The 16,665-nt window shown below is 38.9% G+C and overlaps 1 protein-coding gene across 4 annotated transcripts in view; it reads right to left on the bottom strand.

The window, feature by feature from the left end:
- The window catches only part of SLCO5A1 (solute carrier organic anion transporter family member 5A1), a 120,476-nt gene that overhangs the window by 56,256 nt on the left and 47,555 nt on the right, over positions 1-16,665 (bottom strand). For 2 of the 4 annotated variants that reach the window (XM_037148923.2, XM_037148922.2), the window contains exons 3-4: positions 15,577-15,709; positions 10,648-10,865 (exon numbers count right to left, since the gene is read on the bottom strand). The exons of the other annotated variants lie outside the window; for them this stretch is intronic. In XM_037148923.2, the coding sequence (XP_037004818.2) occupies positions 10,648-10,865; positions 15,577-15,709 (351 nt within the window). The remainder of the gene's footprint in view (positions 1-10,647; positions 10,866-15,576; positions 15,710-16,665) is intronic. 4 annotated transcript variants of the gene reach the window in all.

Here is a 16,665-nt window from a genome sequence, read left to right as displayed (position 1 = left end):
AACCAGAATGACACGTTCAGCACTTTCACATACATCTGCATAGTCTAACCTTGGCTTTGCTCTCTTCCATGCACATATTCGCACCATCCCCCCTCTATTTACTGAACTTCTCCCAGCCTTCCACAGTTCATCACAAATCCCACCTCCTCCCCTGAAACCTTTCTTAACCCCTCAACTACATATGCCCTCGCTGCCTTTGAACCTCACACCAGTAGGTCTGGCCTCCTTTATGGTCTTTATATATCTCCATCTGTCCTTGTCCTGTCTCCCTTAGTGGGCTGTAAGCTCATGGAGGGCAAACCCTGGCTTGCTCATGTTCATACTGCCACAGTACAAAGAACAGAACCTTCTATAAGGTAAACAGTTTAATTAAATAATAATCAAAATTCTGTAATTTTCAATGGACTCTTAAATCTATTCATTATTTCAAAGTAATTTTTTATTTAATTAGTAAGGTAAACACATTATGCTCTAATACAGACAAAGTTGGGTAAAGAAAAATCTGTTGTATTTTATGCTAAATTACAACACTAAGCAATTAAGCTTAAAAAATTAAAAGTGGTCACAAAAATAAAAATGTCCTTATGATTAACTGCTATCAAAAGTTCTCCATTTAGGAAGATAAACAATTAAATTTGGAAGACTAAAAGACCTTGAACCTCAGGAAAATTGATCCACTTTAATATTTTAAGTGTTTATTTTTATTGGTAAGATTTTGATGCAATCAATGCTAATCTCTTTATAGAAAGGTGATGCAGACACACTAAAAATTCTTTCTCCTTTGCGGTGTTTTAAAACAGTCTTATTCCTGCATAATTTATAATAAGAATCAAAAAAGACTGAGTCAGATTTTCCCAGTATCTGTCATTACGATGTGAAGGCAGAGTGAAAAGTATAGTACATTTTCTTCTAGCATTCTCTGCGATAGAACTTGCCAAAAGGGCACCATTCAGTATGGCCCAAATCATTTTCTTTTTAAGGAAGTAGTGACTTAGCTATCTTTCTACCTCCTCTCTAAAGAAGCTAATATTGGCACCCAAGTTTCATATACAGGGTGAGGCAAAGGTAGCTTTACAGTTGTTCATATGAAAAAATAATGCAATTGATAAGTAACAAAAGAATAAACTCTGTGTTTTGTGTATTCACAACTGTAAACATACTGTTGTCCCACTCTGAATAAAATAAAGACCCAAAGAAGCCCTGATCCTGAAAACAGAACAAGGGAAAAGAGTATCTGGAAGTCAAGCTCAGATTTAACTCCAAAGGAACTCTTCGTAACCATTCTTTATTCAAGGCCTTGATAATGAATCTCAGTTTTATAACACAAATTATGACAACAATAGAATGATTCACAGAAATTTGATTTCCTCTTTTGGATATCAGTTTAAATACTACAAGACTGATTTCATTTCCTATAGGTGATAGGCATTAGATAACCTAAAGAAAGTTGACATGTGCAAGATAAATATGAATTAACTTTATATATTCTAACTGAACATTATTCCAATATTATCAATATCATTTGAATCATTTTTGGCATTTTTAGGATTTAGCATTTTTAGCATTTTCATTTTATTGTCTCATTAAAACAGAATTCCTTTTTAACAGGAAAAAGTGTCTCTTGAGATTCCCATTTAGATACCATTAGAGAATCCAGGATAAGTGCAAGTAATGAAAGAAACCAGCTGTATGTCTGAATCAGGAGGTTTAACTGCCCAAGTGACATCAGTCATCACCATTAAGGCATGGATAGTGTGAAAAAGCTGAGACTTTATCAGACATACTGATCAGAAAATGAGGATGCAAACATATTTTATAAACCAACTGCCCTTCACTATTAAAAGACTCCAATTACTCTTTCTTGTAAAAGAAAATATCCTGACAAAAGACACTACCTAATGGTAAAGGGAGCAAGTGAACAAAAGAATATAACCCTTGTAAACATAATACGTACCAACATAGGAGCATGTAAATATGTAAAGCAAATCTCTTTTTTTAGATTTTATTTATTTGTCTTTAGAGGGGAAGAGGAGAGGGAGAGAAATATCAGTGTATGGTTGCTTCTCGTGCATCCCCTGCTGGGAACTGGCCTGCAACCCAGGCATATGTCCTGACTGGGAATCGAACTACAACCCTTTGGTTTGCAGGCCTGCACTCAATCCACTGAGCTAAACCAGCCAGGGCTGCAAATCTTGATAGACATAAGGAGAAACATTGACTGTAACACAGTCATAGTAGAAAATTTTAACATCCTACAAACATCAATGGATAGATCTTCCAGACAGAAAATCAACAAGGGAAAAATGGCCTTAAGTGACACTCTAGATCAGATAGATTTAATTGACAACTTCAGAGCATTTCATTCCCAAGCCACAGAATATACATTCTTTTCAAGTGCACATGGAACATTTTCTAGGATAGACCACATGTTAGGACCCATAACATGTCTCAATAAATTTAAGAAGATTGAAATCATATCAAGAATTTTCTCTGACAAATATGGTATGAAACAAAAATTCAATCATGACAAAAAAACTAAAAAACACAAAAATACATGGAGGCTAAATAATATGTTACCAAACAATAAATGGATGAATAATGAGATTAAAGGACTTCAGGTGAAGACAGAGGCATAGGTAGATATGCTTTGCTTCCTCACACAACAGAAGGAAGGACAACAACAAATTTAAAAACAAAAAACAACTGAACTGCCAGAAAATCAAACTGTATGGAAGACTGACAACCAAGGAGTTAAAAAAGAAACATTCATCGAGACTGGTAGGAGGGGCAGAGATGGGCAACTGGGCTGAAGAGGACACACGGCAAGGTGGTGGACCAGGTGGGCAAGGCAGCAGCTGGTAGACAGTACATCTGCTGTGGGATATCCTATAGCTGGGATAACCTACATTTGCATGTGGATAAGCTGGGAGGAACAACTGGAGAGCAAGACGGACAACACAACCCAAAGTTCCAGCACAGGGAAATAAAGCCTCAAAACCTATGGCTGTAAAAACCTGTGGTGGTTGTGGCAGCAGGATAGACTCCCAGCTTCATAGGAGAGTTCACTGGAGAGACCCATGGGGTCCTAGAACGTACACAAACCCACCTACCCTGGAATCAGCACCAGAAGAGCCCAATTTTTTTGTGGGTAGCAGAGGAAGTGACTGAAAGCTGGCCAAGAGCTGAGCAAGTGGCACTGTTTCCTCTTGGACCTCTCTTGGACCACATACAGGTCCACAGCCCAGCAAAGTGGGTTGCTCTACCTGGCGAATACCTACATTTCTGCCTTTTTCAACATAACATGCTTGCATAGACATAGAAATGTGACACAAAGGAAATAACAGATCAAAACTTCAGAAAGAGAACTAATCAACAAGGAGATAGCCAACTTTCAGATGCAGAGTTCAAAACACTGGTAATCAGGATGTTCACAGAAATGTTTGAGTACAGACATAAAACAGAGTAAAAAGTAAAGGCTATGAAAAGTTAAATAAAGGAAATACACAGGGAACCAACAGTAAAGAGAAGGAAACCAGAACTCAAATCAACAGTTTGGAACAGAAGGAAGAAATAAACATTCAACCAAAACAAAATGAAGAAACAAGAATTCAAAAAAATGAGGAGAGGCTTAGGAACCTCTGGGACAATTTGAAACATACCAACATCCAAATCATAGGGGTGCCAGAAGGAAAAGAAGAGCAAAAAATGGAAAACTTACTTGAAAACATAATGAAGGAGAATTTCCCAAATCTGGTGAAGGAAATAAACTTCCAGAAAATCCAGGAAGCTCAGAGTCCCAAACAACTTGGACCCAAGGAAGCACACACCAAGGCACATCATAATTACATTACTCAAGATTAAAGAGGAGAGAATCTTAAAAGCAGCAAGAGAAAAAAAGAGAGTTACCTACAAAGGTGTTTCCATATGACTATCAGCTGATTTCTCAAAAGAGACCTTACAGGCAAGAAGAGGATGGAAAGAAGTATTTGAAGTCATGAAAGGCAAAGACCTACAACCAAGATTATTTTATCCAGAAAAGCTATTGTTTAGAATAGAAGAGCAGATAAATTGCTTCCCAGTTAAGGTAAAGTTAAAGGAGTTCATCATCACCAAGCCTTTATTATATGAAATATTGCCCCAGTTGGTGTGGCTCAGTGGATTGAGTGCCAGCCTGTAAACCAAAGGGTCACTGGTTTGATTCCCAGTCAGGACACATGCCTGGGTTGCAGGCCAGGTCCCCAGTAGGGGTTGCACTAGAGACAACCACACATTGATGTTTCTCCCCCTTTCTTTCTCTGTCCCTTCACTTCTCTCCAAAAGTTAAATAAAGAAAGAAGGAAGGAAACAAATGTTAAAGGTACTTGTCTAATAAAGAGAAGGTCAAAATTATGAACAGTAAAATGACAACAAACTCACAACTATCAATAACTGAACCTAAAAAACAAAAACACAATAAGCAAACAACTAGAACAGGAACAGAATCATAGAAATGGAGATCACATGGAGGCTCATCAGCAGAAAGGGGAAGGGGGGAGATGGAGGAAAAGGTACAGGGAATTAGAAGCACAATTGGTAGGTCCAGAATAGACAGGGGGAGGTTAAAAATAGTATGGGAAATGCAGAAACCAAAGAACTTATATATATGACCCATGGACATGAACTAAGGAGGAGGAATGTTCATGGGAGTGGGAGTGAAGAGTGAAGGGGAATAAAGGAAAGAAAAAATGGGACAACTGAATCAATAAAAGGGGACAGCATAATCAATAAAATATATTTTAAAACAATGAGATTAAAGGAGAAATAAAAAAAACTTGAAACAAATGAAAATGAGAATACACAACAATACGAAATATATGAGACACAGCACAGGCAGTCCTAAGAGAGAAATTCATAGCATTATAGGCCTACCTCAAGGAAGAAAAATCTCAAATAATTTCCCTTTATGATTAAAGAAACTTGAAAAAAGAACAGCAAACTAAGCTCAAAATGAGTTGAAGGAAATAATGAAGATAAGAGTAAACATAAATAGTCTAAAAACACAATACAAAAGAGCGATAAAACCAAGAGTTGGTTCTTTGAATAGATAAACAAATTTGACAAACGTTTAACCAGACTTATCAAGAAAAAAAAAAAGAAACAGGACCAAATAAATAAAACCAGAAATGAAAGAGAGGAAGTAAAAACTGACTCCAAAAAAAGCGAAGATTTGTAAGAAAATACTATAAACAACTCTATGCCAACATATTGGACAACCTGGTACTAGCATAAAAACAGACATATATTCAATAGATCAATGGAACGGCATAGAGAGACCAGAAATAAACCCATGCCTTTACAGTCAATGTTTGACAAAAGCATCAAAAACATATAATGGGATAAAAATAGTCTATTGAAAAAATGATGTTGGAAAAATCACACAGATATATGCAAAAAAATGAAACTAGACCACCTTCTTATACAATACATGATAATAAACTCAAAATGGATTAAAGAGTTATATTTAGACTCAAAACCATAAAAATTCTAGAAGAAAACATAGGCAGTATTATCTTGGACATTTCTTATAGCAATATTTTTTCTGATGTATCTTCTCAGGCAAAGGAAAGAAATTTTAAAAAAATAAACAAATAGAACTACAGCCAACTAAAAAGTTTTGCAAAGCAAAGGAAACCATCAACAAGATGAAAAGGTAATTCCCTGAATGGAAAAACATATTTGCCAATGATACATCTGATGAAGGGCTAATATCCAAAATTTATAAAGAAGTTCTAAAATTCAACATCAATAAAAGAAACAATTCAGGGACTTCCGCCAAGATGGAGGCATAGGTGGAAGCACTGTACCTTCTCTCACAACCAAGTTTAAAAACAATAAAGTTTTAGCAACAAAAACACAGCCAAACCACCCAAAATTGAACTATATGGAAGTCTAACAACAACGAACCCTTCAGCCAAATGGGTAAGAGGGGCAGAGCCAGCAGCAGAGTGGGGTTGGGCAGGAAAGATCCACCGGACCAACCTGGTCGCACGACCCAGGCACACCGGCAGTGGGGAATCCCAGGTGTGGAGTAGTGGGCAGACACACTGAGGGAGGACTGTGGTCACACAGTCACGAACAGATAAACTGGTGAAGGAGCCAGCAGTGAGAAGGACCACGCAGGCCCCAGTGGCAAGAAGCAGCAGAGGGGACCATCATTGTCCCTCTCTGACCCCGCCCCCACATACAGCATCACAAACCAACAACCTGGGGGGCCCCCCACCCTGATGAACACCTAAGGCGCCTCTCCTCATACATAACAGGCATGAACAGATCAAAACATGGCTCAAGAACAGCTCAGAGCCCCAGAGCCAATAAATCTAAGTGATGAAGAAATAGCCAAACTTTCAGATGCACAGATCAAAACACTGGTGATCAGGATGCTCACAGAACTGGTTGATTTTAGTCACAAATTAGAGGAACATATGAAGGCTAAACTAATTGAAATGAAGCGAAATGCACAGGAAACCAACAGTAATGGAAAGGAAACTGGAACTCAAATCAAAGGAGTGGACCAGAAGAAGGAAAAAAATGACCAAACAGAAAAGAATGAAGAAACAAGAATTCAAAAAAATGAGAGGCTTAGGAACCTTCAGAACATCTTTAAATGTTCCAACATCCGAATTATAGGGGTACCAGAAAGGGAACAGGAACAGCCATGAGTGGAAAACTTATCTGAACAAATAATAAAGGAGAACTTCCCCAATCTGGCAAAGAAAATAGACTTCCAGGAAATCCAGGAAGCTCAGAGAGTCCCAAAGAAGTTGGACCCAAGAAGGAACACACCAAGGCACATCATCATTACATTAGCCAAGATTAAAATGAAGGAGAGAATCCTAGAAGCAGCAAGAGCTAAGGGGACAGTCACCTACAAAGGAGTTCCCATCAGACTGTCAGCTGATTTCTCAAAAGAGACCTTACAGGCAAGAAGGGGCTGGAAAGAGGTATTCCAAGTCATGAAATCCAAAAACCTACAACCAAGATTGATCTATCCAGCAAAGCTTTCATTTAGAATGGAAGGACAGATAAAGTGCTTCTCAGATAAGATCAAATTCAAAGGAGTTAATTATCCCCAAGCCCTTATTATATGAAATGTTAAAGGGACTTACCTAAGAAAAAGAAGATAAAAAAGATGAACAGTGAAAAGACAGCAAACTCACAGTTATTAAGAACCACACCTAAAACAAAAGCAAACTAAGAGGACAGCTAGATCAGGAGCAGAACCATAGAAATGAAGATCACATGGAGGGTTAGCAACAGGGGAGTGGGAGGAGGGGAAGGGGGGAGAAGGTACAGAAAATAAGTAGCATAGACAGTAGATAGAAAATAGAAGGGGGAGCAAGAATAGTATGGGAAATAAAGAATCTAAAGAACTTGAGACATGTAGTCATAAACTAAAGGGGGGAATGGGAGGAGGGGTGTGCAGAGTGGAGGGGAATGAAGGGGGGAAATAGAGCAACTGTAATGGCATAGTCAATCAAATATATTTAAAAAAAGAATTCAATTAAAAATGGGCAAAGAACATAAATAGACACTTCTCCAAAGAACATATACAGATAGCCAATAGGCATAATGAAAAGATGTCCAATATCAGCAATCATCACAGAAGTGCAAATTAAAACCATAATGACATACTATTTCACACCTCTCAGAATGGCTATTATGAATAAATCAACAAACGAGGGTTGGTGAAGATGTGGAAATAAGGAAACCCTAGTAAACTGTTGGTGGGAATGCAGATTGGTGCAGCCACTGTGGAAAACAATATGGAGATATCTCAAAAAATTAAAAGTGGAACTGCCTTATGACACAGCCATTCTGCTTCTGGGAATTTATCCAAAGAAATCCAAAACACTGATTCAAAAGAATGTACGCTCCCCTATGTTCATAGCAGCATTATTTACAATAGCCAAGATTTGGCAGCAGTCCAAGGGCCTATCAGTAGATGAGTGGACAACTATGGTACATGTACACAATGGGATAATACTTGACTGTAAAAAATAAAAACTCTTACCCTTTCCAACAGCATGGATGGATCTGGAGAGCATTATGCTGAGTGAAATAAGCCAGTTAGGTCAAGATAAGTACCCTATGATTTAACTATGTGGAATCTAACAAACAAAATGAACTAACAAGCAAAATAGCCACAGACTCACAGAGAGCAGGCTGACAACTGTCAGTGGGAGAGGGGTGGAGGGATTGAGCATTAAAGAACAAAAGAAACACTCATGGACATGGACAGCAGTGCGGTGATTGCCAGTGGGAGTGGGGAGGAGGGCGGTAGAAGAGGGTAAAGGGGGAATAAATGGTGATGAATGGAGAATGACTTGGGGTCACGGACACACGATACAGTGTAAAGATGATGTGTTGTAGAATTGTGCACCTGAAACCTGTATGATTTTGTAAACCAGTGTCACTCCAATAAATTCAATAAAAAGGAAAAAGTAAAGAAAGCATCCCGAACCATGAAAGTGAGCACAGAAGCTGGGAAAGAACCCCTAGCAATACAAGAAGATACGCAACAAAACCACGCATAGATTCAATTTAGAAAAATATTTTAAAACTCTGTGATGACTTTTATCACTTCTGAACCTGCCTGCCCAAGAAAGTACATGTCCACCCAGAAGGAAATCCTGGGAGAGGATTCAAGTCCAATTCATATTCGGGAGATTCAGGAAACACTGGACAGGGAATGTGGACATGATGCTCAGGCAGACAGGGCAGCCTGCAAAGGACAGAGAAACACACAGAAGAACTGTCTCACCCATGAGGTGAGGCAGCTGGGTGTTTATCAGCCATTGGTTAACACTGCTGTGGCAGGGGGAGGCCAGGGTGTTCATTCCTTGGCACTTGAACCTGTCCAGCCCACAAAGGAAACCTTCAGGCAAGTGATGCAGGTACTGGCAGATGGCAGTCCCCCATCATTGAAGACAGAAAGGTCCAGAGTGTGGATAGGGCCCTGACAGCATCATCTATACCACATCACATGCTGTTCCCATCAGCAGTCACTTCTGCTGTTGATATTTGGTATCGATCTTCTCTGTTTTTTCTTTACTATCTATTATGGCATATATTTCACATTCAGATCATCTATTTCTAAGCCATAAAACATACCATTTTAGCTTGCCTATGCCTTTATTTCTCCCCTTGTGTTTACGTTATACTCTCTATAAGTTAGGACTCTAAGCCTATTCCTGTATTGTAAATGTTTTAACATCAACCTTGCTCCCATCTAAATTGAAAAAAAAATCACTCCTTTGGCAGCAGCCATTGTGGTCCATAAAAACATCCACAAAAAAATGATGAGCTGGCCCTGGTCCACGGGGTGAGAGCTCAGGCCACAGCGGCATCCGGGAGTTCTTTATAACAATAGGAGTCATTTCGGCAATTTCAAAATATACATTGTCAGAAAATGATGAGGAGGGTGGGAGGCAAATCTAAAACTTAACAGGAAAGAAGCATCTCCAGTGAAATGCCACTTCACTGGCTTTGAACAGTACAGTCATTAAAAACAGCCCAATCTGAACGTTACCACTCTTAGGCTGTGGGGACAGTTCTATAGTGTAGTAGTAACTCCCTGCCCGGCCAGGCAGATGTCTCTATTGCTTCACTGTGTACGTAGTCGAAGTGAGATGATAATGTGCCTGGGTGAATTTACCTAAAACATTGAGCACGTGACCAGTACCCCACTTCATAATTTCACAAAAGTCAATTCAGGGAATTCAGGAAATAGCAGAAACTAATGTAGTTTTCTTGAAGGGATTTATTGCCACTCAGCAGGTGCATTGACTGCTGAACAAAGACTGGCTGATTGAGGTTCAGTTAAATTGTTTAGGTTTGAGATTGCCTAATCTAGCTTTAAAAAGATCACTATTTTTAAGAGAAATAAAAGTGAAAAAAACAGATCACTACACATCCCTGACATTTTTTAGGTGTTTTTTTACACTGGATTTGGAGGCTTGGCCCCTGGCTACCCTTCTCTCTGTCCACTTAACAAGCATGTGGCGGGGCCACTACTGAATGGGACCCCCATCTAGTGGTAGGCTTTATATATTTGAGGAAGGATCAGGACATACTACCAAACCCACTATTCCCCTGTAACAAACCATTCATCATATAATGCAATAAGTACAATATTTTTAAAAATCAGACATCTCTAAGTATAGTAATTGACATATATAAATGTATCTTTGGATCCAAAGCAGTGCTTCTCAAACTATTTGTGGGAAATAATAATTTTATTATTATTATCATTTCTAGCCTATCGTGCACCAATACTTTTGCAAAATCCATCCTACAAAAGTATTGGTGCACGATACAGATGAATGTCTTTATTGCAAAGACATTCATCTTTGCAATAAAAATGAATCATTAGAAAATAAATCTCTTAAAAACATACAAAATATAAGTCCAATTTGCTATTATCACCATTCGATTCAACAGGCATAAAGACTCTGTCAAAGGTCTCTAAAAGTTTCACAATACTTACAGCTCTATTTCAGTACCGATCTCATCTCAGACCACGGACAGCAGTGGGCAGCACTGGCCTGGGACCAGAGTCTGAGAGATCTGAACTACCGTGCACATAGTCACTCAAGAGACATACTTTACCTCTGACATTCTTTCCAAATCCCATAGAAGAAACTTTTCTGTCCACTTGTTCAGCATTGTTCGATTTCTCCTTCACAACGTCATCGTCGCTAACAGCATCAACAGAATATTTTTTCTTTTTCTTTTTCTTGTGTCGAGGCGGAAGCTTTTTTGGAAAAGTAAACATTGGGAATATCACAAGAAACATTGCAATGGCACAAAGGAGGAATCCACTCCACCTAAAAAATTGGGAAATGTGAAGAGCATTTATGGCTTTTGCACTGTGAGAACAAATGAGCAAAGTAGAAGTTTGTGGTGATAAAATTCTCCAGAAAAAAAACCTTTTGGCCCTCATCAATGGTAAAGCAGTAGGAAGTTGAACAAACTAAGAAAATACAGAAATCCTCCCTTGCTGTGGTATAAATTAGAAATCTACCCAATAATTATACTTGTGTTATAGTGAACATTGTAATAAACAACCTGACAAGAACTTCATTCAGGTATTGTTAAGCACGTGTGTTAGTTCTGCTACAATGTGCATTCTATAATAAACCAGTAACTCATAAATTAAATACAAAAATAATACAGACTCTATAGCATGCTTCGTGGACCAGTAGAGACACTTTGTTCTTAGAAGAAAAGCATTAATATCTCATGTAAAAATGTATTTTAAATTGCTGATGACGCTCAAATATTTTTCTGCAAGCACTTGATATATTGAACGCTCTGAGCCACCAAAGACAGTTCATTTGATTTGCTAGTTCAATAATTACAACCTAGTTATAAGTGAGCTAGAAGATATGTCTCCAAGAAATGCAAAAATGTACAGTTAAGTGTTAGATCACGTGGTATAGACCATGAATCTTACAAAAGTTCAGAGAAGGGAAATGTGTGTCAGATTCTTAGGAGAAGTAGAACTTGTGTATTGCACAATCGAGAATCTGTCTTTGAACTGGTCAGAGGTTACCATGCTGCAGAAACTAGGAAGGAAGTACAGACAGTAGAACTTAACTTCTAGCCATGCATCAGAGCTCAGCATTTATGGCCCTGGGCTTCTTGCCCTTGTAATTCCCCGGGGGCAGCAATTTCTCAGTCCTCTCTTCTTTCCCCATTTCTTAGCCAATAGCCCCGGGTCCTACCTAATGGTCACTTCTTTCTAACTAGGATTCTTCAACTCCATCCTCTTGTCCTTAAAGCCTCCAAGTTCATGAAGGCTCAGACTTTGTCCTCTGCCTCACACGCTGTCAGTTGTAACCACAGTGGGAGCAGCATTGTAATAGGGAATGTTGGATCCAACTGAGTAAAAATATAGATCAGGTGCTAAGTAGAAATTCATTTATAAAATTAGTGTTTCACTTATAGTGCTGCTAGCTGCTAAAGGTCGTAGTTTAGCTGAGAGAATCATTCGTAGAACTTGTCATTAATAATCCAGTGTGCTATTTTCAATCCTATTTAATTATATCAAATAAAGACTTTAAGCCAATCAGAAAGCAGCTTTATTTTGAGAAGATTGCTCAAGACAGACTCATAGCAATCTCAATTATTCAAAATATAATCACAAACCCAGTGCCTGACATGGATTAGGTACTGAAAAAAATGTCTTGCATAAATACATCGAATGAGATAAATTTTGAGAAAATAAAGTCATCTGTCTGCAGGAAACATAGCTACTAAAACATTTGGCCCGCTCAGTGCTCGGCTGCTTATGAGGCCTTTACTAACCTGGCCCTGCTCATCAGCCTTTCTTGAATCTTTTTCTGTAGACTTGACATTCAGTCTCCCCACCCTTCAGCTCCCCAGACCTCCCATGCCCTGTCCACAAGGCGGCAGGCAGCGGAGCTTCAGGGGCACTTCTGGAGCTGTGGCTCCAGACTGACCTGGGTTTCTATCCTGTCTTCACTTACTAGCTAGCTGTAAGAGCCTAGGGAACTTATTGTGCTTTTCTGAACCCACTTTCTCATCTGAAAGAGGGGTAATAATAACTGTTTTGGAGTCATCAAAATTGATAATACAATGTACAAAAGGAACCTAATAAAATGTCCACCCATCGGCAATCAATTCATAGTAGCTTGTGTTGCTTGTTTTTGTGTAGCTCTCACTCAGATTCCCTCATGCCCAGCCAGAGTCGTTGCCTTAAGTCATATGCAGACATTAAAGGCGCACTCGTAGTGGCCTAGAGTGAGAGCAAATATAGAAGAAGGAGAAGACTCACAGAGAATAAACAATAATACAAAAGTTTGGGGGCATTTCTAAGCACAGCAAAGCAGCCCGCATTCTTTAACGGTCTGAAGTAACAAATGGTTGTTAATGCATGAAATAATGATAGTGCTAAAAGCAAAAAGCTGAGTAAGACAAGAAATGTGCATTTTGTGTTGCAAAAAGAAATATGACTAAGCGTCCAAATGGAAAAGCCAGGGTTCCTAATTCCTTTACATGGACCATTACTCAGATACTGCTCACTGAGGGGGTCAGTTAAGTACATGGACTAGCACCTCCCCCTGCACTCAGTCTATCCCAGCTCTCACAGACTCTGAGGCTTTGGGCAAGTTATTCAAATCACTGAGCATAGTATTAGTGGCTATATACGGTTGTTAGAAGGCTTAAATGAAAATGTATGTAAACCTCTTAGTATAATGCCTGAAAGTACCCAACAAATGTTAGCATTATTCCTTCCTTCCTTTATTCTTTCAGCATATATTTATAGAAAAGTATATCATTCTACTAGATATGGTATAAAATAACATTATATCAAATAACTATGTCTCTGTTCAAGGTAGAATGGAAACAGGGCTACTCAATAGACAAAACTCATTTTAAATAGACTCCTATTATATATTTCTACACTGAGAAATTTTATTATTGGTAGGATGAATATTAGACCACTAAAATGAATAAAATAACTTGGACATTGGTGACAGACAAAAGAATGAATAACTAACACATTATATAGCAAGAACTATTCAGAGCTCTACATATATAGACTCATTCATTTTGAATAACAACCCAGTGAAGTAGGTACTGTAACTATTTCCATTTTATGGATTAAAAAATAACAGCAGAGACACAAAGAAGTTAAGTAACTTCCCCAAGGTCATACAGCTATTAGGTGGCAGACTGGGATATAAACCCAGGGGACTATGGCTTCAGGCTCCGCACCCTTAACAACTCCACTTTGCTACCAATTGGGTTGATGTCTACTAGGAAGCTTTTTAAAGACACCATGAAGCACTTGTAAGCTGAAAACTTCTGCCTCCTTCTTTCTACCTGCCCCCTAGTTGGTCCTCTTTGCCTTTCTCTCTGCCACCAGATGTCCCCTCTTGTCATGCTTTTGTCATGGACATCTATACAGAATACAGAACGTTGGATGTTTATAAGTCTATTTTAATGATCTAGTTTTCTAAGAACAAAACAAAAACATCCCTATGCTGATTTATTTCAAAGATGCCAAGAAAACAGTAGTTGAGACCCCAAATTTCCCTATCAGTCAATGACTGAAAATGCCTGTGTTATTCCCCTCATGCTGATGAGGGAACTTCCTTTTGAATAATTTCAAAATTCTACCAGGCCAGGGTCATCTAGACCTTAGCACTCCCATCTTCAAAGAGGATTGCTTATGAAAATAAGAAGTGTTCTATAACCTCATTAATATTTTAACTGCTTTGAAAATAGCATTAAACATTACCCCCACAAAGCTTGGAGTTATAAGGTTATTATCTGCTAATGAAGTGCAGAACACAGTTCTCTTAAGAAACTATAGAAAGTAATTACTTGGCACTAATGTCCAATACTACAGTATTCTCTTTGGTATAAAATGAAAATTTCTTATCTACTTATACCTATTACTAATCCATGCTAAATGAATTTAGGACACTAATACTTCTTAATGCTTATGATCATGAAAAAAGAACTCCTGTACAAGTTGAGGGCTGTGAAGGCCTCAAGCGCAGCCCTCGCTATCTGAATAAATAACCTAAGGACCAAAGAGGAGCTCTCGTTCTCTATGTCCTAAACGTTACTTACTTAACAAGACAACTAAGGGCTCACAAGTGAGAGAGTAGCTACATCTCCAGGACGGGTAGAGAACAAACTATCGCCCAGTGAAAAGATTCACTGTGTGTGACGATGGAAAAGTAGAGCCAGAGTTCTGGGCAGTGGGGGAGGGTTGACAAAGCAGAAACACAATATAATAGGGAAGTGGGAGAAAAAAATTAAAGGTACAGGAAAGATCAGGAAAGCCTTGGTTAAAGTACGCAGGAAAGTCCCAGCACAGCCACGTCACTCTTTTCCTGCACTCTTCTGTAAACAAAACAAAAGCCTCCACCCTAAAGAAAGGGGATTAAGCTCTTATTCCCAAACCCTCTCTGTCAGTTTCCTATTGCTGCTATAACAAATTAGCACATGCTCTGTGGCTTGAAATAGCACAAATGTATTATCTTATACTTCTGGAGGTCAGACATCTAAAGTGGGCTGGCAGGGCTGCATTCCTTCAGGAGTGTGCCTATTTTGTTGCTTTTCTAGCTTCTACAGTCTACCTTCGCTCCATGGCCCATGGTCCCTTCCTCCAACTTCATAGCACATTGGTCCAATCTCTGCCTCAATCACCATATCACCTTTCCTTACTCTGAACTTCCTGCCTCCTCCTCTCCCTTATAAGTGCCCTTGTGATTATATTGGGTCCACCAGGGTCACCCAGGATACTGTCCCCATCTCAAAATCCTTAACTGAATCACATCTACAAAGTCCCCTTTGCCATGAAAGGTGACACATTCATAAATCCCGGGGATTGGGACATAGATTTGGGGGGTCATTCTTTTGCAGACCACCCCCTCCTAGGGGACTTCTAGCAATTTTTTACATTCGCTCTGGAGAAATTTTTATGTTAACTACAAGGGTACTACAACTCTACCATTAACAATAAGTGAAATGAAAAATTTAGTAAACAGTTCTTACCAGTTTCCAATGAAACGAGGGTCATTCTGGTCAAGGTGAACAGGATTTCTGGGATCAACATAAAAACCAATAAGAAGTCCACCTAATAAATATCCCACCGCAGGGCCAAGAGCTCCCATGACATACATGGTGGCTGAGAAGACAGAAGGGGAAACGTGAGGTACAGCAACATGTTCCTTTGGTTTCAGCGCTGTCTAACTTCAGTCACACTCCACAGATGCCACAGTGAAACCAGTCAACAGCTTCCAAACAAAGAGTAAAAAGATTCACTCTTTAGGGAACTTTAGAGATCATGTCTTTGTTGACATTTGGGTTTCAAATCATGTCCTTTATTTAACTGTTTACTGTTGTTCTCTTTTAACATCAAAATCATTTGGAGAACTCTGTGGTTGGTTTTTTATTTTGTTTTTGAATATAAGTGCTCAGGACCTACCGCAGACCCACTTAATTTAAATTGCCAGGAGTACAGACTTGGGCAGGGATTGAGGCAGTCACTGGGTAAAACCAAGAGAAGATCAAAGGTAGTCTCAACAGTAAGAAAAAGGAGGAAAAGTGGATGCCACACTTGTCGCAGCTGGAAGGTTCTGACAGGTTAAGGGAACTCGAGGCCAGATTTTGCCATGAAGCTGCATTCAGTTGAATTGGCAAAGCTTCCTAACACCTTCCATTCACTAATATTCTCAAATCACCACTTTACAATCAAAGATCTCACAATAAGTTTGGTTTACTGTTAATTGAGGAATCTTACTTAAAGACTACTAAATCCCCTTACATGGCCTGAGTGAGGACCCAAGTGGAAAGCACCAACCCACAGCTGAATTAGAAAATAAATTTTTGAAGGGCAAGTCTAAATGTTGGGGGGGAGGGGCAGGGATTACTGTCAGGAGATCAGAAAGGTTTTCATTCTATCCAAAAAATTTCACCATCAAAATGAGCTCATAGAAAAAAATAACAAATCTGTTGTCATTTGTAATATTGCTTTCATGCCGAGATATAAATTTTTTAAATAAATAATGTTTTGCCAATTTTTAAGTTTCGAGGTAGGATATGAAATTCCTTGAAAGTCCTAGAAAAATCTAGCCATACTCG

This window comes from Artibeus jamaicensis, unplaced genomic scaffold, assembly GCF_021234435.1.
Source record: "Artibeus jamaicensis isolate MK-2021 breed Jamaican fruit bat unplaced genomic scaffold, CSHL_Jam_final scaffold_916, whole genome shotgun sequence".
NCBI lineage: Eukaryota > Metazoa > Chordata > Mammalia > Chiroptera > Phyllostomidae > Artibeus > Artibeus jamaicensis.
This window is presented reverse-complemented; position numbering and strand designations above follow the sequence as displayed.